We start from the raw sequence: 23,137 nt of genomic DNA, 5'->3' as shown, positions 1-23,137 counted from the left end.
CCAGGGCGGTCACCCCCTCGTGGTCTGGAGGAGGCGTAAGCCCTCCTCCGGTCCTCCTGGGCGTCCCGGTTGGGTACCACCCCCAGCCACTCGCCACAATATCTACATTATATTTATCTATATCTGCTATATAATTATATTATAAACTTTTCTTTTTGTCACATTCTCATGAAAACATGAGATTAAAACCTTTTCTCAGCAATGTGTACAAATTATACATGGTGTAAGTAACATGTAAAAAATACAATTTTTTGGGTGGAGTTTTATTTTTGGCATATCATGAGTGTTGTGTTTTCAACATTCTTATTAGGGATTAAGCAAAAATGGTGTTTGGTGAAAGGTGAAATTGTGATATAATAGTGCAGTGATTAGCATGTATGTGCTGTACATGCAAACTACACACACTGCATACCTGGTAGTAGCACTGACTACAATGCCAGCAGGTGTTTGCCGGTCAGCATGAAATTAGCAAACAACTAAAAAAGAAAATATTTTCTACATACAGACCCATTCGTTATGGACCAGGATTCTGCAGTTCTTTCTGCAGCAGCAAATTGCTGCTGGCTTCTTTCCTATAAAGTGTAAAGAGCACACTTAGACTTCCTTGGCAGCTCTTTAAAATTGAACGTGGCCCTCTTCAGTGGTGGATGAAAAGCAAGATAAAGCGCAACGTCTTGTGAACGGTGTATTTCTGATACTGATCTCCTTTTTTTTAATTACTGTGGGCTCCCTTTAAGGAACAAATTGTACTGGACTTCTTGTAACTCTTTTCTGATGTTTACTGCATAGCCTCTATTAGGAAAGAAAGCTGAAACTGGAAGTGTAAACACACTATTAAGAAAACAACAATAATAACAACAACAGATGGTTCTCTTTTTAATACGGGCGATGAACTGCAAGCCTCATCACCAAGCTGGAACGTCCAGGTTGCAAATGTGCACACACACCCAAGAGTGTAGAGAAGACCCCAGATCCGATTGGTCCACCCCTCACATAGAAACAGGCTTGCAGTATCTAACATGAAGACAGTTTCTTCTATAAGAGGAAAGTTTTTTTTCTAGATAAGTAATTACACTAAGCTTGTGATAGTAAATTGGTAAAAAGAATCTTTTGAAGTCAAACTGAGGGTTCTTATAAAAACTTATAATAAGTTAAATGTTTGAGGGAATCTCAGCACAACAATTGGCAGGACTGTGCCAACTGGCCCTTAATGTAGCCAAGGATTATCGATGTGATGTCCATTTTTTTAACTGGATTGTATCTCCAGAAAACACATTTTTTGTTAAATAAGTGCTCGACATCCAACCAAAACATATTGACATATACACAAGTGAGAAATAGATTTAGAATTCTGTTTGGGGGGAAAAAAGACTTCAGATCATCATCAGTCCTGAATTTTTGCAGTAATTAGTTTGCTAGATAGATTAAAGCACTAGTCTTAAATCAGACTTACTTCATTTTAGTGGTGACAAAATACCTGTTAATATTGTAGGACAAAGTGGGCACTGCCCATTCTGCTAGGCTTTAGCGGCACACTGGGCCTGTTAAGAAAGCAGATTTAACAGGGACGCAGGCATCCAGTTGTACCTTCCTCCACTTGCAATCCAAACTAAGTGACTGAACTTCAGCTTCAGCGATCTGTCAGCACGTCACCTAAAAGCAAAGAACGAACCAATCAGAGAATTGTAGGTCAAGGCAAGAGTTTGGAAGTGGATCACTGCAGGATATATCATCACAGCACAGTATCATTATGCAATAACAAATAATAATAATATGCCACTAGAGGGCACTGTTGCTCCTCAAACCCAAAACAGTAGACACCAGGCACAAGTTAAAAGCACAAAGATCTTATTTATATTAAGAGAAACTCTTTCCGATCATTTCCTCCACCACAGCCACAAGTAAATACTTGGCACAATACTGAACTCTTCTTCTTTATCTGTCTCTTTCACCTCCACTCCTCCCAGCAAGCTTCATCCACCTACCACCCGACTCTGGCTCGTCGCTGTGAGGCTGGCAAGTTCTTTTATAGTGGCAAACCCGGAATTGCTTCTGTTCTTCCACCCACGTGGTTTGTAAGCACGAAGAACTTCCGGGTTAGGTGGAAACTCCATTCCTCATGACTCCTCCATTTTTACAGAATCCCCTGGCAGCACCTACCGTACCCAACAGGGCTGAGATAAAGAACTCCAAGTCCCATAGTGCCTTGTGGGAATCTGCGACACCACTGTAGTCCAGGGGAGCTGCCATCTAGCGTACTGGAGGAAGGAGTGCCCTAAAGAGGCTGCCTTCACCCATCCTTCCACTTCTTGGGCGTCCCGGCCAGGCTGGGCTGCAGGCCTTCCCTTACAAATAATAATAATAATAATAATAGTACATTTTATTTATATTGAAAATAAAGAGAGTTTGATCCTTTCATCTACAGTGGTGTGCAAAAGTATTCAATCTCCTATCCATTCAGTATTTGTAATGTGAATTGTTATGTTGTAAGAGTACATTTCCAAAGTCCAACTAATCCACTTTCTGTAGATATTTAACTGAAGGAGGAAGCCCCAAAGTGAGCGTTTGTGTAAGTATTTAAACCTCTGTGCTTTAGAAGCCCCAGGCTTGCACAAATGAATCACAAACATCACAAAGGTGACAGTCGTAATTAAACATAATGAGGTCCAATATGTGAGTCCTTTCTATCACTCTGGATATACACTCACCTAAAGGATTATTAGGAACACCTGTTCAATTTCTTATTAATGCAATTATCTAATCAACCAATCACATGGCAGTTGCTTCAATGCATTTAGGGGTGTGGTCCTGGTCAAGACAATCTCCTGAACTCCAAACTGAATGTCAGAATGGCAAAGAAAGGTGATTTAAGCAATTTGGAGCGTGGCATGGTTGTTGGTGCCAGACGGGCCGGTCTGAGTATTTCACAATCTGCTCAGTAACTGGGATTTTCACGCACAACCATTTCTAGGGTTTACAAAGAATGGTGTGAAAAGGGAAAAACATCCAGTATGCGGCAGTCCTGTGGGCGAAAATGCCTTGTTGATGCTAGAGGTCAGAGGAGAATGGGCCGACTGATTCAAGCTGATAGAAGAGCAACTTTGACTGAAATAACCACTCGTTACAACTGAGGTATGCAGCAAAGCATTTGTGAAGCCACAACACGCACAACCTTGAGGCGGATGGGCTACAACAGCAGAAGACCCCACCGGGTACCACTCATCTCCACTACAGATAGGAAAAAGAGCCTACAATTTGCATGAGCTCACCAAAATTGGACAGTTGAAGACAGGAAAAATGTTGCCTGGTCTGATGAGTCTCGATTTCTGTTGAGACATTCAAATGGTAGAGTCAGAATTTGGCGTAAACAGAATGAGAACGTGGATCCATCATGCCTTGTTACCACTGTGCAGGCTGGTGGTGGTGGTGTAATGGTGTGGGGATGTTTTCTTGGCACACTTTAGGCCCCTTAGTGCCAATTGGGCATCGTTTAAATGCCACGGGCTACCTGAGCATTGTTTCTGACCATGTCCATCCCTTCATGACCACCATGTACCCATCCTCTGATGGCTACTTCCAGCAGGATAATGCACCATGTCACAAAGCTCGAATCATTTTAAATTGGTTTCTTGAACATGACAATGAGTTCACTGTACTAAAATGGCCCCCACAGTCACCAGATCTCAACCCAATAGAGCATATTTGGGATGTGGTGGAATGGGAGCTTCGTGCCCTGGATGTGCATCCCACAAATCTCCATCAACTGCAAGATGCTATCCTATCAATATGGGCCAACATTTCTAAAGAATGCTTTCAGCACCTTGTTGAATCAATGCCACGTAGAATTAAGGCAGTTCTGAAGGCGAAAGGGGGTCAAACACGGTATTAGTATGGTGTTCCTAATAATCATTTAGGTGAATGTAAAAAGCTCCCTTTGTAAAGCCATAGTCTTTGTTGAACAAGCACTGCAAAAATTAAATTAAAGGAGCATTTTTCTGATGTGAAAAATAAAATCATTGAAATGCACAAGGCAGGAAATGGCTACAAAAATATCAGAGTTTGAATGCTCCATTGCACACTGTGGGATCCATCATCAGAAAGTGGAAGGTTCATCACAGCACCCAGACTCTTACTACAACAGGCCATCCCTTCAAACAAAACATCAGAGCAGGACATCAACTAAAAATCCAACTGTCGCTCTCTGAAATCTGCAATTCTGTTTGACTGAAACTGGGGGTCCACAATTACATGAGCTCTCCATAAAACAGGCCTCTATGGGAAGGTAGCAAGAAAGAAGGAATTCCTTAGCAACTTCCACATAAAAACATGGATGGCATTTACTACAAAGCATGAGAAAGACCCAGTTAAGATGTGGGTGAAGGTTTCCTGGTCAGATGAGACCAAAATAGAAATTTTTGGCCAGACTTCTGAGGTATGTGTGGCGAAAACTAACACTGGTGATGCCTTGAGAAACACCAGACCCACTGTGGCAGCTTCAAGCTGTATGGATGCTCTTCATGTGCTGGGCCTGGGAATCTTGTCAGAGTTGGAGGGACGATGAATGGACACAAATACGACACAATACTGCAGGAGAACTGGTTTCAGTTTTCTATGAACCTACAGCTTTGGAAAAGATTCATCTTCCAACATAACAATGACGCTAAGTATGAGGCCAAAGTGGCACTGGAATGGCTCAGAAACAGAAAGGTGAATGTCTTGGATTGGCCAAGTCAAAGCCCCGATCTTAACTCTATTGAGAATCTGCGGCACTGTTTGAAATTTGCTGTCCAGAGGCGCCATCCCACCAGCCTAGAGGATCTCTAGAAAATATGCCAAGAAAAACAGGGAAGAATCCCTCCTGAACAATGTGCGAAACTGGGACATAATTACCCTAAAGAAATGAAGGCCGTTATTGCAGCAAAGGGGTTCTCTGCAAAGTGTGAATGTGTAGGCCTTGAAAACGTAGGAGAACACGAACTTTGGAGTTTTTCTTCTTCAGTTAAATATCTACAGAAGATGTTTTATTTGGACTTTGAAAAATATTGTTAAGCATAAGAGTTCACATAAAAAAAAAGAATGAATAATTACGTGGACAAATTATTTGTCATGTAGAAAATTGGCATGACATTCAAGGGGATTGAATACTTTTGAAAATTTTTGCAAAGGCGCTGACAAATTTGGAGGAATATTACGGATAAAATTAAATTAATAAAAACGCAACAAAAACATTTCGGTACACATTTATTTACGCACACATTTTACGCTCCTTTTCTTTATTTACTGTCACATTTCAAAGTACTTTTATTTATTTAATTTTGTCCGACATATTCCTCCATATGCCTGAAGTATATCAGATCAATTTCAAAGAGTCAAGCAGCAAAGCGAACGAAACCCAACTGCAGGATAGCGCTTAATAATTGCACATGCAATTTGTGAACGAGTGAATGCGAATAAAGTTATTCAAACCGGTCCGTGTCGAGTTCCCGTACGTTCTCGCGATGAGAACCCCTGCGAAACCGCGTCTGTTAGTAGTGTCCTGAACTGGCTTACCTATTTCAGGGTCGAAATGGGGTATTGGGATATACCAGAGGAGGACTGTTTTGGGAAGACGTGGTTTACAACTAAGATGGGGACAGCCTTAGGTAAGTAGTGCAGACTTGTTAGGCTTTTTGAAAAGCGCCGACTTTTGTGCGAAGAATGACAAAATGAAACAGAAGGCCTGCTGTAATAGTTTTGCAGAGACGGCTTAGCTAAGCGAGCATGTCATCGTTGCTTGTCATAATTTTAAGGAAGTCTTATCCTGAGGATTACTGATAGACGTGATCACTAGTTTGATTTGCGCTGTAACGGCGACGAGACAGGTAACAGGGTCATAGTATTGTGTATGCAAATGACGTAGCCGCTGAGGATTCTGGGAAAAGAAGGACAACATGTCCTAGAGGTTCCGAGGTCCTCGTTAAAAGCATTCAAAGTTTTCCGTTAACGTGGCATCATGCGACTTTTTTTTTTTTAACATGACAACGTTGTTCTGCTTATCATGTATCTGAGACATAACTGAATCGCATTATTTCTTTCGTTATTTCGTGATAATGCTGCACAAGGCGCTTGACACCAGAACGCAATTACCTGTACATCACCGGGCACACTTCCACAACCATATCAACACTATAGGTTTAGCATCTAACTTTACTAGTACAGCATAGAAATGCGGAGATGGCAATGTCATGTGGCGGAAACTCAGACAGAGGCAGTACTCTGCACAGGTAGTGAGTGACCAGGCTAGGATTTGATCTTGATGCTGTGTAGCTCTGAGATTACAAAACTAACTGCTGAGCCACAGCTATGCATTACTGCCTTATAAAATGTCTTTAAAAGTGTGTACTACAAAAGAGAGAAAAACTTGAAGAAAGATTTCTGAGTGTAATTGATAGAAAAGGGCATAGTGGATATACAGTGGTTTTAAAAAGAATTTAGACCCCATCAATGTCTGCACTTTTTTGCTGTAGATTTATTTTTAATTGGATGCATTTGCCATTTTTGCCCATCAGTCTGCACTGAATAACCCATAATGGCAATATGAAAACTATTTTTTCAGAGTGGTTGAGAGGTGAGTGGATGGGAGCGTGTGCTGATTGGGACTGAGTGCAGCGGGTGACACCTCAGCAACACACTGGAACAGTGGGAGTTTTTTTTACGGTGGCTGGAGTGCCAATCCTGCCACCAATGCCCAAGTTTTCTCTGTAAGAAAGGTTAGAAAATGTATTAAAAATGAAAAGCTGAAATGTCTTATTTATGTAATCGAGTACTTTGTAGAAGCCCTTTTGGCAGCACAGCTTGGAGTATTCTTGGTTAATCTCTACAAGCATTGCACACCTAGATTTGTGCAGTTTATTCCATTTTTTCCTGGTAGATCCTTGTAGACTTGTATAGGAAGAGTCTGTGAACTGCCATCTTCAGGCCTCCCCACACATGCACTATGATGGGTCACTCAATGACTTCATGGAAAACCCAATCACATCAGAGTAATAAGAGTGGAAGGGAGAATTGAGAGAAAAGTTGACATTTGCTTCCAGTACTGAAAATGCTCAAAATGCAGGTACTGTACCATTTTAAAATTTGGGTTTTTCGGTACTTTTCCAGTACTGGTATACATCATTACTCTACTGTAGGGATAATATTAGGACTATGATGAGCAGTGCCTGATCTTCCCCAGATATAGTGGTTAATGAATCCTACATAAATTTGAAAACTTGATTAGTTAAATTAGGAGTGGGCGATCTTTTCAAAAAATCGGATCGGGATCATTGTAACACAAAATCACGATCCACAATCTGAATTGCAATCTCTCTCTTCAGTGTGGCATACACTTAAGAGAATATCTGGACTCAAACTCATCAAGACCAAAGTAACACTTTATTTTAAATATCAAACAAAGTTGAATTCAATTGTTCTCTCGTTCGCTAGCTAAGTGGAGTTAAGGCACACGCCCCGAAGCTGGCGAGTGAATGAGGAAGGCCCCTCTCTTCGGCCCATTGCGTGGATCTCTGATTCGCACAAATAAATCGGTACGGCAAGTGAACTCTGATACATAGCGAAATGAGAGAAGTCGCAAAATCAACCGGAATGTTCAAGCAAATTATAGAAAAAAACCCGATCTAAATACGTGAAGTAGTTCTCTTGTGAAAGCGGACAAACATACAGACAGAGAGACATTGGATTTTATATATTATATATTAGTAAACCTTCAAAGTAATGTGCAGTTAAAGTCTCAACAGCATTTCTGGAGCTTAGTAGAGCCAGATAACTATAAGAATCTTCACCAAGCAGCTCTGAAGATGTCTGCTTTGTTTGGGTCTCCATACCTCTGTGAGTCTGACATGAATGTCATGAAGTCAAAGTTCAGAACAAGACTGACAGACGAACATTTAAATGACTCCAGAAGAGTGAACCTCAGTGGCTCCACTCCACCAGACACCTCAGTGCCAGTCACCTGACTAACTAAACAACACACCACACATGCCACTGGACCTGTGAATAAAGTGACATGTGACAAAATGACAAATGAAGAAGTCATACCTGTGGATTTCGAATTGCATTGTTTTGTTTTGACAGCATTCATGTTTTAATTCAATAATGTGAGATACACGAGAAAATGCATACAGACGTACAAAATGCACTTGCAGGTGAACTAAATATTTTTTGTGCTGTTTTGCTGTTAATGCAAAATGTGAGTTGTGGACACCCAACATTTTGTAAATCTTTGGGCAAAACAAGCTTATTCAGTTTGTTTGGGTTGAAATAAGCTATGAGAATAAACGTAAGAGAACTTGAGTAGCTCTCGGCCATTTTCATTTTATAAAAGTAGCTCTGGTAAGTTGGAGACCCCTGGGTTAGGCTAATTAAGGAAAAAAGAGACAAATCAGAGGTCTGAGTCAAGTCAATTAAAATTAAGGAAAAAGTAGATAATTGGCAGTAAAAAGTGGTCACTAACTAAGATGGTTAGAATGAAAACCTGCAGCAACCGCGGCCCTCCAGGACTGGAGCTGAACACCCATGTGTTAAGGCTTTGAACTATGAGGTTGGTACTGTGACATTGTCCACTACTGACACTGTGTGGTCCTAAGCAAGTCATTTCACCTGCCTGTGCTCCAAGGAAATGTAACCAGTTGTGTTTTAAATGATGCAGGTTGATTTGGATAAAGGAGGCAGCCAAATACGTCACCTCCCAGACCCAGGCCCTTCTTGCCCAGCTACTCCGTTTGACTGAACGGCCAACTTTAGGAGTCCTGGTGGTTCCAAACGTCTTTTCGTTTCACAAGTATTGAGGCCACCGTGCTCCTGGAAATACCGAAATCTTTAGAAATGGGTTTATCCCCTTGCCCTGCTCTTTGCCTCACCACAATTTAATGGCCAAGGTCTACAAAGAGTCCCTTGGACTCCATGGCTTGGTTTTTGTTTTCACCCTGACATGCCGTATGAGTCGTGGACCTCCTTATACACTGTTGCACATGTGCCTTTCCAAATGATGTACAAGGAGTTCAATTTTGGTGGACTCCATTCAAGTTCTTGACACATTTCAAGTAGCATTAAAGCAAATAGGATGCGCCTGAACACAATTTGGAGTGCCACCACAAAGGGCCTGAATACTTCTATGAATTAAATACATTTAGAAACCTTTCTGAAAACATGTTTTCACTTTTTCGTTCTAGGAAATTGACTGTGGATTGATGGGCAATTCATCAATTTAAAATTAAAACTTCAGTACAATAAAAGGTGTGCAGTGTGAATCCACTGTTTCTTTTGGTTTATTTTATTAACTCATTCAGGGCTAATTATTTTTGTTCCCTTTTGTCTCAGGGCTGAATATTTTTCCAAAAACAAAATGTTTTTTTAAAAAGCACACTAAGCAATGGTGTCACACATAAATCGACATTAAATTACGCATTTATGACATATCTCTCCATTTTATGTTCCATCAGCCCCTACAGTATGCAAATTCACATATTTATTACACACCTAATTTATTTCATCGCTCATAAGGCACTTTCTGGAAAATAAAAGTCGTTGAGTGGCTGGTGTGTCCACTCGCCCGTAGTGTCATCCAGTTGCCAGCGGAGCCATGTCTTTGTAGTCCTCCTCCCAGGCGAGGGTTGCTGTAGGCACATCAGCTGCACAGGCGTGTTTAGCACTACGATCAGCTGGGGACCGATCAGCTGATGCAGGTACTTGTCTTTTGTTTTTGATTCCCAGATCATTTGCATCAAAATCATAATTCGATAAGTGACTGCGTAGTCCTCGTCCCTGGCAAACACTACCGCGGGCAAGAGAGCTGTACGATCAGTTGGGGACCGATCAGCAGATGAGGGTGCCCAGCTTTTGTTTTTTGATCTCCAGATCACTTGCATCAAAATCGGAGTTCGATAAGTCAATCTGATTTTAACAACAACAACATCATTTATTTATATAGATTATTTTCATACAAATAATGTAGCTCAAAGTGCTTAGCAGTAATACACCAAATATAAATAAATAAAGGGCGGCACGGTGGCGCAGTGGTAGCGCTGCTGCCTCGCAGTTAGGAGACCCATCTGGGTTCGCTTCCCGGGTCCTCCCTGCGTGGAGTTTGCATGTTCTCCCCGTGTCTGCGTGGGTTTCCTCCGGGCGCTCTGGTTTCCTCCCACAATCCAAAGACATGCAGGTTAGGTGGATTGGCGATTCTAAATTGGCCCTAGTGTGTGCTTGGTGTGTGGGTGTGTTTGTGTGTGTCCTGCGGTGGGTTGGCACCCTGCCCAGGATTGGTTCCTGCCTTGTGCCCTGTGTTGGCTGGGATTGGCTCCAGCAGACCCCCGTGACCCTATTCGGATTCAGCGGGTTAGAAAATGGATGGATGGATAAATAAATAAATAATACACACAGTTCATACAAATAATGTAGCTCAAAGTGCTTAGCAGTAATACACCAAATATAAATAAATAAATAATACACACAGAGTATTTTTGTTTGTGCATGGGCCTCACTCTCTCTCCCAAACTCAAAGCCATTCTTGACGTTGTTTTCGCTCCTCATGTACACACAGGACCTTGGGTCGACAAGTCTGACAGTTCTCCTAGCTGAGAGGGTTGGCCTATAACGTAACGGTGAGTTTTATCAATGTTGACAGTGCTTTTTGGCCCTGGATGTCAACTTTAATTGACATCCACTCTCAACCACTTGTGTCAACAAAAGTCGACATCTGCCCTAAAAGAGTTAATGGAATATTTTACCAGGACTGTGTTTGTAAAGTGTGTCTTGATCTTTGTATTACCTGGGGATGAGCCACAGTTTCCTTTAATTGTTTTTTTAGAAATTACTGGCACAGTTTGTTAAACCCTGCCCAATGTATTTATGAAATTTAAATCCCTAATACTTACCTGCATAAAGATTCAGGCAATAAAGTGTATCCAACAACTCGCATGCCTTCCTATTCCAAAGCACTTGGGATTGCATTTGCCTACTATTCAATAACTAATATGGTACTGTTTTTGTAAGAATTCCTAACTTTGTGAAGATGTAGAATCCCATATATCTGAGGCAAATAATTTGCCCTGACCCCTTAACAGTTTTATAATGAATATAATGTTATTGTTTAAAATTCACTGGATTAATTTTCAGTGTTTATGGGAGTCAAGAGCTGTTTCTGGTAAGCAGTGGGTGCCAGGCAGGAACCGGCACACGACAGCAGGCCAGTGATTTGAAGGATGTCGACTCGTTCACGTTCACTCCCAAGCGGGTCAAGTTTAAGGGAGTCACTTTTTGCTTTACACATTGTGTCATGGGCAAGAGTTGAGAATTCATAATGAAAACTCACCTATGCACATCTTTTTTACTTTTCATATAGAGAATGTTACATTATCTGTTGTCTGGTGCTATGGTCTATAAACTTATTTGTCTGTTTATTGTTTAAGGTTTGGTTGGGTCTGCATATCATATTGTGGCATACCAGCCTGACACTGCCATCCAGGCAGTGCAGAGGGCAGCTAATGGAACACTTACGATGGGTAAGTTAACCAATTCAATAAAGTATGCTTTACTTGGAACTTTTGAACTCATTAAGTCTGAATAATATTAAGCTGTCTCAGGTTCTTACTAGGTTTTGTAATTTAGAACAAGAATGGATATAGACCAAATTCTTATCAAATATGAGGGGGCAAAATAAAACGTTTGAGGTAGGCCTGCACGATTGTGGCAAAAGTCATTATTACGATTATTTCAGTCAATATTGAGATTGAGATTATTTAAAATGATTACTAATTGATTTTGGAAGTATCATGCATTTATTGAACTTTAAAAGTAAAAAAAAACCCCTTTAAACAGTGTGTGTGTGTGTGTATGTATATGTGTGTATATATATATATATATATATATATATATATATAGTTCAATATATATATATATATATATATATATATATATATATATATATATATATATAGTTCAATATATACAGTGGTGTGAAAAACTATTTGCCCCTTCCTGATTTCTTATTCTTTTGCATGTTTGTCACACAAAATGTTTCTGATCATCAAACACATTTAACCATTAGTCAAATATAACACAAGTAAACACAAAATGCAGTTTTTAAATGATGGTTTTATTATTTAGGGAGAAAAAAATCCAAACCTATATGGCCCTGTGTGAAAAGTAATTGCCCCGAACCTAATAACTGGTTGGGCCACCCTTAGCAGCAATAACTGCAATCAAGTGTTTGCGATAACTTGCAATGAGTCTTTACAGCTCTGGAGAATTTTGGCCCATTCATCTTTGCAGAATTGTTGTAATTCAGCTTTATTTGAGGGTTTTCTAGCATGAACCGCCTTTTTAAGGTCATGCCATAGCATCTCAATTGGATTCAGGTCAGGACTTTGACTAGGCCACTCCAAAGTCTTCATTTTGTTTTTCTTCAGCCATTCAGAGGTGGATTTGCTGGTGTGTTTTGGGTCATTGTCCTGTTGCAGCACCAAGATCGCTTCAGCTTGAGTTGACGAACAGATGGCGGACATTCTCCTTCAGGATTTTTGGTAGACAGTAGAATTCATGGTTCCATCTATCACAGCAAGCCTTCCAGGTCCTGAAGCAGCAAAACAACCCCAGACCATCAAACTACCACCACCATATTTTACTGTTGGTATGATGTTCTTTTTCTGAAATGCTGTGTTCCTTTTACGCCAGATGTAACGGGACATTTGCCTTCCAAAAGTTCAACTTTTGTCTCATCAGTCCACAAGGTATTTTCCCAAAAGTCTTGGCAATCATTGAGATGTTTCTTAGCAAAATTGAGACGAGCCCTAATGTTCTTTTGCTTAACAGTGGTTTGCGTCTTGGAAATCTGCCATGCAGGCCGTTTTAGCAGGCCAGTCTCTTTCTTATGGTGGAGTCGTGAACACTGACCTTAATTGAGGCAAGTGAGGCCTGCAGTTCTTTAGACGTTGTCCTGGGGTCTTTTGTGACCTCTCGGATGAGTCGTCTATTCGCTCTTGGGGTAATTTTGGTCGGCTGGCCACTCCTGGGAAGGTTCACCACTGTTCCATGTTTTTGCCATTTGTGGATAATGGCTCTCACTGTGGTTCGCTGGAGTCCCAAAGCTTTAGAAATGGCTTTATAACCTTTACCAGACTGATAGATCTCAATTACTTCTGTTCTCATTTGTTCCTGAATTTCTTTGGATCTTGGCATGATGTCTAGCTTTTGAGGTGCTTTTGGTCTACTTCTCTGTGTCAGGCAGCTCCTATTGAAGTGATTTCTTGATTGAAACAGGTGTGGCAGTAATCAAGCCTGGGGGTGGCTACGGAAATTGAACTCAGGTGTAATACACCACAGTTAGGGGGCAATTACTTTATCACACAGGGCCATGTAGGTTTGGATTTTTTTTTCTCCCTAAATAATAAAAACCATCATTTAAAAACTGCATTTTGTGTTTACTTGTGTTATATTTGACTAATGGTTAAATGTGTTTGATGATCAGAAACATTTTGTGTGACAAACATGCAAAAGAATAAGAAATCAGGAAGGGGGCAAATAGTTTTTCACACCACTGTATGTGTGTGTATATACAGTAGAGGTAGTCCCCAAGTTACAGACATACGACTTACGAATGGGGCTGCAGCTGCTCTTTCATCTGTCTGGGGGACGCGATACAGGCTCCTCAGTAACTACCGTTTTATCTCCGGCCTGGGGATGCTGCAAGCGGTGGCTAGAGGGGGCGGTTTCGCTGCTCACGCAGTGTAGTGTCCCTCGGGCAGCTCCGGTTGATGATTGGGACTGTGGGAGCCGCACCGCATTCATCCTCAGTGGGCAGCTGGGTGTACTTTGGGTGGGACATTGTGTACATTTGAAAGTTTTTAAATCTGACCCTAGCTGAGTGGCACACACACTCATTTCATAATGCTCGAGCTTGGTGGCCTGTTAGTCCCCAATGCTGAAAGATGAAGAAGTACCAAGCTGTAGAAAAAAGTTGAAATTGTCAGAAAGAGGGTATCGTGCATTCTGTGTAGTTATTTACTTTGATCATTAATTTTGTAAGACTTGAGAAGCAGTTACAAAGATTTTTCTGAAAAACACTGTTAAATGTTTCATGACTATGAGTACCGATATCTTTACTAAGGACATGGGGGGAAAAAAAACTGTAAATACCCTCTAAGATGAAGAAGGGTCTCGCATCAATATTCTGAAAAGTATTTCTCCTTTCAGCTACTCTTGGTGCAATTTTTGGAGTGACTACATGTTTAACTGCAGAAGTTCGTGAAAAGCCTGGAGACCCTCTTAATTATTTTGTTGGAGGATGTGCATCTGGACTCTTTCTAGGAGTTCGAAGTAAGTACTTAAATGTTATTTATTTATGATGGGGATACATGTCCAAGGATCCATAACGTATTTTGATTTTGTTTGTGAGTAAAATGGTTTTAGGTGAGCTTTTGGTATATGCAGAAGTCTATGATGTGGCAGGTCATTTTCTTCTTTTTCAGTTCATAGGTCATAACAGGAAAATTATTCCAAAGTCATTTTAATCAGGAGAAGATTGCAGGAAATGTGTCCATTATTTAAAGATTCTGCTTGGTTTAATTAATAATGCTTCAAAATCCTACAGCTCTTAAAAGGCAAATTGCTTTCATTACTCATTTTAGTGTTATCATTTAGTTCAGATATAAAAATACATCATTTGTGCATGCTTTGAGAAAGCTTTGATATGACCAGACTGTTTCAAATTGCCACTGTTTAGCTTATAGTGTCCCTCATATGAATGCGGGAGTTGAAAATGATGGGGTGATTAGTGGCTTTTTAATGCATACATAGCCCCGATAAAGGAGGAGAAGCTGTTTATTTTTCTTCTAACGCAGGGTTGTCCATCCTCAATCCTGGATTGCTGCATTGGCTGCAGGTTCTCATTCTTACCATTTTCGTAATTAGTGACCAGTTTTTGGTGCTAATTGTCATGTTTTGCCTTCATTACAGTTGACTTCCTATTTAATTCTCAGAACCCTTAATTGTTTCATTTTTTCTTAATTAGCAACCAAACAATAATGAGATGCAAAAGGGGCCAACTCATGACCAGCTAACTATGTCCATCATACGACATCTGACAATAAAGAAAGGTGAAGGTCTCAGTAATTCTGATCTGTTCAGGTCCACAAAACAATTAGATTTTTTATTTTTTTTGAAAAAAAGAAAATCAACAGTTTTGGAAATGTCTGATATCGGAGATTAAGAACACTAACAAGGCATGGAATGAAGTAACAGGTTAATTAACAAGAAGAATCAACTTCTAATTAAGAAGCTGGTTAGAGTTTGAGGGTCTGACTTAAGCTGGTCATCTGTTGGCTCACTTTCCATCTCTTTTTTTGTTTGGTTGCCATGTAAGGGAAAGGAGGCAATTCAGAGGACTCAGTATTAAAAAACAAGGCAATTAAACTGAATGGAAAAGAAGTCAATTAATTCAAGAAAATGGCAGGAAGGAAAACCTGCAGCCATTGTGATCCTGCTCATAGTTGGAAACCCCTGCTCTAATGTAATGGACATGGCTAAAGTTGTCAGTCCAACCATCCATTCCTTTTAAACCATCGGAGTCAACATTTACCAGGGCGCTACACATTCACAGTTACATATATGAGGCTAATTTATTGTCATCCAGCACCTTTTCTTCCCATAACTCGAGGACATGCAAAGTTAAGTTATCTGGAGGAAACTCCACACAGACAGTGCCAGCTACAGTTGCAGCAAGTCAAAATCAAGGCAAGTTTCGAACCTTGTGGGCTAGCTCTGTATCTGTGGCTACAATAGTAATGAAATGAGTTGCCTCCTATATTTATTATTCCAAAATGAAATGTATTTAGTGTTTCAAAACTTCCACATTGACCAAAAATTTTTGTGGCTCACCTCGTAATACTTTGAAGCGCTTGTGTCATTACAAATGTGATTTTTGACGAGTAATGTGTTAACAGAATCTCCAAATCACAGAGAAGTGCAATTAATGATGCTGCTAAAGGGCATACTTCATTGCTGACAACTAATTAGTAAACACTAAATGTTTAGTTTTCTTTGGGGTTTATGAAGCCAGATTATGTGCATTACCTATATTTGTCATACTTAAATTGTTATACTAATAAGCAGTAAAGTACATATTTGAACAGTACAAAAGTAAATAGGATTTGGTCTCCAGCCATGAATTATTTATTACTGCAGTTAGGGTCAGTCCAGTTATTAGTACACACACACACATAAGCAATGACAAAGTCTGATGATTTATACGAGGTACACTGAAAACGGCAGAACAGAAGCAGTTTTACAGCAATAATGAAATGATGGATTAATCTTCAGTTTACAAAGTTGATTTCTCTAATGTAGCCTTAAAGCTGAGAGAAAAAAAACAAAACAAAGGGAGAGATTTGGAAAATTACCTCGTCAGACATTTGTGACATCCATCCATCCATCCATCCATTATCCAACCTGCTATATCCTAACTACAGGGTCACGGGGGTCTGCTGGAGCCAATCCCAGCCAACACAGGGCACAAGGCAGGAAGCAAACCCCGGGCAGGGCGCCAGCCCACTGCAGAGCGCACACACACCAGGGACAATTTAGAATCGCCAGTGCACCTAACATGCATGTCTGTGGACTGTGGGAGGAAACCGGAGTGCCCAGAGGAAACCGACGCAGACACGGGGAGAACATGCAAACTCCATGCAGGGAGGACCAGGGAAGTGAACCTGAAACTGCGAGGCTTTCACATTAAGTATTACTCTTTAGTATAAAATATTATTACCTAGATAATGTCTCCTTCATTTACTGATGCAAGTCTCTCAACAGAACATCACAAAACCTATCAAAATGATTTTCATACAAATCTGATTTTCAAAGACTTTTTACCAAAGCAGCTTTAAAGAGTTTGTGTAAATTAAAATATCCTTAATTATTTGGGTATTCACTTGTGAATGTGGCAATGATATGCAGTTTAATTTTGTAGTATTAGTATTAATTTAAAAAGACAGATGAGATTAGACAGGAGTCCCTGTGGACTGTGATGTTTGCTGATGACATTGTGATCTGTAGTGACAGTAGGGAGCAGGTTGAGGAGACCCTGGAGAGGTGAAGATATGAGAGGAGAGGAATGAAGGTCAGTAGGATCACTACGACAGAATACATGTGTGTAAATGAGAGGGAGGTCAGTGGAATGGTGAGGATGAGGGAGTAGAGTTGGCAAAGGTGGATGAGTTTAAATACTTGGGATCAACAGTACAGAGTAATGGGGATTGTGGAAGAGACGTGAAGAAGAGTGCAGGCAGGATGGAGTGGGTTGAGAAGAGTGACAGGAGTGATTTGTGACAGACGGATATCAGCAAGAGTGAAAGGGAAGGTCTACAGGACGGTAGTGAGACCAGCTATGTTATATGGGCTGGAGACGGTGGCACTGACCAGAAAGCAGGTGGCAGAGTTAAAGATGCTAAGATTTGCATTGGGTGTGATGAGGATGGACAGGATTAGAAATGAGGGACATTAGAGGGTCAGCTCAAGTTGGACGGTTGGGAGACAAAGTCAGAGAGGCGAGATTGCGCTGGTTTGGACATGTGCAGAGGAGAAATGCTGGGTATATTAGGAGAAGGATGCTAAGGATAGTGCTGCCAGGCAAGAGAAAAAGAGGAAGGCCTAAGAGAAGGTTTATGGATGTGGTGAGAGAGGACATGCAGGTGATGGGTGTAACAGAGCAAGATACCGAGGACAGAAAGATATGAAAGAAGATGATCTGCTGTGGCAACCCCTAACGGGAGCAGCTGAAAGAATTATTCATTTAAAAAGTATTTATTTTTACTTGAGAGCAGATGTCAGTCCAACTATGTGGCCATGTAGACCCATAACCGAGTTACTGTTAAGGATTTTGTAGGTTGCGCATGTCTGTTTCAGTCTGTCAGCAACAGACATGTATTTGCTTTGTACATGCATTCTGCAGCCATGTGTAGAAGCACTCACAAAATACATGTAAAGAGGCAAATGTTCAGGTGATTGCATTATTCCTTCTTCTGGTTGAAATAATCTGTCTCAATATTTCAGAAATCACCAAATTTATGTTGATAAGCTGACTGTACAGTGCTAAGGTCAGCAACTCAGTCTTTTGAGCAGTACATTAACAAGTTAAAAGTAATGCATGTTACGCAGTCTGATTACATTTTAAAGTAACAAATAAGCTAATGAATATCTTACTGAAGTACAAATCCTTCTGTTGCTGTTATTTCTGCAGTAATGGGTGTAGGGTAAAAAGCACACATAGTGGGTCCTTTGCATTGCTGAATCACAGCCGTGCAGAAACGAATGTCCTGCATGCAGACTTTAACAGAAACCTATAAATACAAGGTCAGTTTTACTAAACATGTTTCAAAAACACAAAAATATTATGACAGGCCTCATGCTCATTTTTGAATTCATGACGGTCAATGATGATGTTTCACTCTTTTTGCGTGCAGTTTAATGACGTTGGAGCATTCTGCCGTAAGTAAATGATTATTAAGAAACCAGATTTCTGCCTTAATTAGGTTATGAACCTTAGCCTGATTATGTGCGTGCATGTAGATGCACAAAATGAACATATCATTCTTGATTGTCACTATGCTGAAACCCTGCAAACCACTCCCCCTCTGCCCCCAGACATACTTCTGTTTTGTTATTCCATTCGGGGAAATCCTTCCCTTTGTCACAAATATAATAAAGGATCAATGGATACAGACCTTTTAATTCTTTTAAGCTCCTCATCAGATTGTGCACAGGGTTACCAGAAATACTCTTACAGCGAGGCCTGAGTGTTTAGCTTTACCATTGGATGGCTACATGACCCAAGTAACCTAGCCTAAAGCTCATGCTGAAAATGCCTCATGGAGCAAACAAGTGAGTCTTCCACCTGAAGATAAAGGGGCTTAGTTAGGTGTGGTGTCCTTTGGGTGACAGGAATATGGGTGACAGATCCAGACGTGCTGGATGATGGCAACAGAAACTGGCCCTTAAGGCATAGAATGCAGTGCCTGGTGGAATCATAGTCAGGGCATTAATTTCTGCATGAAGCCTTTTGGAAATCTAAGTTACTGGGGTAGCTGCAAAGAAAGATGACCAACATGTGACAGAAGGCAAAGAAAAGTCTTCTGTGTAGTTATACCAGAAATGTGAAAAGATTTGACTGAGAAATAGTTTGAGGTCAAGAAGATGTCAATGCTTGGCAGGTTCTGTGGTGAAGGTGTGTAGGGGAAGAGTTTAATGTGGCTATGGAAAATTAATTTTCAGGTGTCCTGAAAGAGGTTTTGGAAAGCTCTTTGGAGCATCAGGAATTGTAGGTAGCATGTTAGCCTGGATGTTTTCAGAAGTAGTGGAGAAACGTTGTTCATGACTGACCATATAATTGAGAAGAACTACAGGGTGAGCCAATAAGTACCACATTTCAAAGGTTTATTCTACACAAAGGCCACGAGATAAACTAAATTTCATTACAACACAAGAAAGGGCATGCAAAATAGTTTGTTCTGACTGTGTTTTAAAAATGATGCCTTCGAGGTGGTGGCTATCATTAGCGATACGCTCTTCGAGGCAATTTCTGAATGCCTTGTCTTGTTCGGCCATTTCAAGGGAATAGTGGTGATTTTGTGGTGAATAGTGTCCTTGAGCGCTTCAAGGTTTTGAGGTCAGTGTTTGTAGACCTTCGACTTAAGATAGAAATCGCACGGAGCGAGATCAGGCAAAAGAAAAGACCTCCCGACATCGCCACGAAGGGAGATCAGCTTCCCTGGAAAGATCTCCTGCAAAACTTGCATGGATCTCCGCACCGTATGAGCTGTTTCTCCATCCTGTTGAAACTGGGCATCCACCACATCCATTTCTTCCAGTTGGGGCTGCCAGAAGTTCTTTAGCATTTCAGTGTAACGTTATGAAGTGACGGTGACCGTTTCTCCCCCATTCTCAAAAAAGTAAGGGCCTACAATGCCAAATTCTGTAATGGCATACCAAACTGTTACACGCTCACCGTGCAGGGGTCTCTGATGAAGTTCACGAGAGTTGGTTTCGGCCCACTGGCGGAAGTTTTGCTTATTTACGCAGCCATTGAAATGGAAATGTGCCTTGTCGCTGCACATGACGATGGCATTTTGATGAACAGTTTGCGCAGTGTTTTTGCGCACAACTCTCTGCAGCTCTCCCAGTCTCTTTTAGTTCCTTCACTACCATCACCTTGTGTGGATGGAAATTAAGATCCTCATGCAAAATCCTCCCCAAAGACGTGTTGGACATGCCTCGGGCCGAAGCAGGTTTGCACGCTGAACATCTCGGAGACTGGAAAATTGATGCCCTAACAGCTTGGATGTTTTTAGGCATTCATACATTCCGAGGACGGTCTGGAGATTTTCTGTTCAGTGTTGTACCTGTCTGTCTAAATGTAGCCATCCACTGAAGAATTGTCTTCCAATTTGGGACGTCACCGTTGGGAGGAACACTGAAGTGCGTTCGAAAGGGGATGATGGATTTGTTGTTTTTGAAGAACGCTTCAACAGCGAACGCACGGTGTGCACTGGACCAAGGCATGTGGCCGACTGAAAATTACAAGGGATCGCCTATCAGAGGACCCCCCACCTCAACCCAATCGGCTGCCTCTACCTACCACAATGACCTTGAGGAATGTGGTACTTCATTTTGGCTCGCCCAGTACTAAACCTAATTGATCTAGTTTTTGTAGAGCAGGAGGAGGCAATAGTGCCTGAAGTATTCATTGGACTGGATCTCTTTGTATGGCTGAGGTCACTGTAGCATTTAAAATGCTCCATTAAGGTAGGACCATAAAGGGGGATGAGATGCAAGACAGATGGGGTGAAATCTCTGCATATCGGTCTCATAATAATACTTTAGAATTGTGTGTGGTCTCCATTTTTGGAAGAAGGAACTAAAACATGATGTGCTCCAGTTAATGAGGGATCACAATGGTCAACTTTGTTTGGAAAGCATATGTTGATATTCTGCAACAAACACACCATCTCAGATTCAGGAGGGTCTATATGGAACATTGGAACAGCTGTTTGTACCTCTTTGGATGTTTGTGAGTTTTGAAAACTTTTCTAGTTCCACATGTTTTGTGAAGTGGGCAATGCTGATAACCCAGTGGTAACATCTCAGTAGTGCCACAGGTGATTGAGGTCCTGGGGTCATTGCTGCTTGCCGTTTGTTTAATAGGAATTGCGTCTGTATGTTTGGTATAGGGTCTGGTATGCCCAAGGCAGGTGGTCACACTATGAATTACATGATTCCCTCTCAACTTCTCAGTAAACACATTTTGGCAGCTCTTTCTCCTGTGGTGGTATGACAAAGATGAGAAGCCAAATGGATATGTACGCCGACTGTAAAGTTTCAGAGTGCACAAGCAGAGGAGCATACATTAAACAACCGTTTTCTTTCTCTTCTTGAGGTCACCATTGCTCATAACCTGCTCTTCTGTTTGTGATAGGTTTGACTTGGCTCCCCTGTGTTTGTGGGCATTGTATATAGTGTAAGTCTGTCTGTCTGCTCATTGGTTGTCATCTGTCATGTAATTAACCATAATATTTGATTTACAGATTGCTCTGCCACCATCTTTGCCAATGATCACAAACTTTGGGAAATAAATGAAAGAATGAAGTGAAGGGTGCAGACTGCTGAAATAAAGCTCTTGCACAGGGTTGCTTTGCTCCATACCAATGACGGGATAAGGAGCTTTACAATAAGTGAGGACCTCGGAGAAAATTTGCTCTTCTTTCTGCTTAAGAGGAGAATTGGGTTGAATTGAGTTGGGCCTCTATGATGATGGGCTTTGAACTCGCTTCATTGAAAGTGAGACCCAGAGAGGTTAGGCCTTTTAGCTGGCGTTGGAGATGCAGAAGATGTACTGTAATACACAACAGCAGTAAATGCTACAAACAAAAGAGAATTCATTCAAGTATTTTCAAATTTTAACAAGAATTGTACAGGAACTATTTTACAAATAATTGGTTTCTGGTTAAATTATTCTGAAACCGCTGTATGCTTCAACACTTTTTATATTTTACCTAGCTTAGAAATGAATGTTGTTTTCAGTTTGTGCCTCAAGTCCATTTTAAGTTAAAGGCCTTGAATTAAAAAAATAACTAACTGTATGTCGTAAAAATGTTCGTTAGCTTGCAGAACAGGAGATCAGACATTAACTCTAGCTTTATTAACCCATTGAATCTGGTTATTTGCAGCTCACAATTACATGATCGGAACAACCTCCTGTGTCGCACTTGGAACAATAGCAGCTTTAACGAAGATTGGTAAGAGAGAAGGTTGGCGATTAGCTGGACCACCAAGGCTTTAAAAAGAAAGACAGCTCTCCTGAATTGCCTGTCATTAATCTAATTCTACACTGTAAATTGTTCAAAGTATTTGTGTTTAAATAAAGCTGGTTAAAAGATTTAAAAAAAAAAAAGTATTTTATAAGTGTTCTGTAGTTGTGAGTTTATACCATATGTTATGAATATGCTATCAAATTGTTCCACGACATTAACCAGAACTAGTGATGAGCGAACATTGCCGAGTTTGCTTCACCATGAGTTCCCCAAAGTCACAAAAATGTTTGCGATATTCGGCAAACTTGGTGAACTGTATTGAAGTTAATGTGAAAGGACTAACTGAACCAGATGTGGCTGGATTATAATGGTGCAGTCGGCAAGTATTCCTGAGGGCTAGGGAAATGTTTGTCGACTATATTGGACCGATTTACTGTGGCCAAAAAGGTGACCTAAGTTGTCCACTGCACCTCTGTGACATCGAAGAAAAATGAATGCAGTCATAGATTTCATCCAAAAAAAATGAAAAAAAAAAACGGAAATGCTGAAATCGTAGTCAAAAGTCAGAAAAAATATGTAGGTATAATAAAGGCAGAAAATTCAAAGTGGTGTGTCATGATTGAAGCAGCTGGCTCGTTCTGGTTTTGAAGTCGCTCTGAAGGCTCTCCAAACTGTTTGTGCTGATGCTTTGCACTTCTTCTTCTCCTATCAGAAAGATAGAAACATCTTGTATATAGTACTAAATGTTTCATTATTATTATTTCAGAGTCCCCTCTGTTTGTCAGGCTCCTTCAAGGTTTGTTTTT

General features: G+C 40.7%; 1 protein-coding gene across 1 annotated transcript; it reads left to right on the top strand.

The window, feature by feature from the left end:
- The first annotated feature begins 5,487 nt into the window (after positions 1-5,487).
- Positions 5,488-22,474, top strand: ndufa11 (NADH:ubiquinone oxidoreductase subunit A11). The gene is made up of 4 exons (XM_039767049.1): positions 5,488-5,642; positions 11,445-11,537; positions 14,227-14,349; positions 22,248-22,474. Exons 1-4 carry the CDS (start codon positions 5,567-5,569, stop codon positions 22,358-22,360), a joined length of 405 nt encoding a protein of 134 aa, XP_039622983.1. The 5' UTR covers positions 5,488-5,566; the 3' UTR covers positions 22,361-22,474.
- The last annotated feature ends 663 nt before the right edge of the window (positions 22,475-23,137 follow it).

The sequence above is a fragment of the Polypterus senegalus genome, chromosome 10 (assembly GCF_016835505.1).
Source record: "Polypterus senegalus isolate Bchr_013 chromosome 10, ASM1683550v1, whole genome shotgun sequence".
Classification (NCBI taxonomy): Eukaryota; Metazoa; Chordata; class Cladistia; order Polypteriformes; family Polypteridae; genus Polypterus; species Polypterus senegalus.
The sequence above is the reverse complement of the archived record's forward strand: the minus strand, read 5'-3'. Positions and strand labels throughout refer to the sequence as shown.

Coding starts and splice junctions, on each gene's coding strand:
- ndufa11 (XM_039767049.1), top strand. CDS start 5,567: ATGGGGTATTGGGATATACCAGAGGAGGACTGTTTTGGGAAGACGTGG. Junction 5,643..11,444: donor TAAGATGGGGACAGCCTTAG/GTAAGTAGTGCA, acceptor TTATTGTTTAAG/GTTTGGTTGGGTCTGCATAT. Junction 11,538..14,226: donor TAATGGAACACTTACGATGG/GTAAGTTAACCA, acceptor TTCTCCTTTCAG/CTACTCTTGGTGCAATTTTT.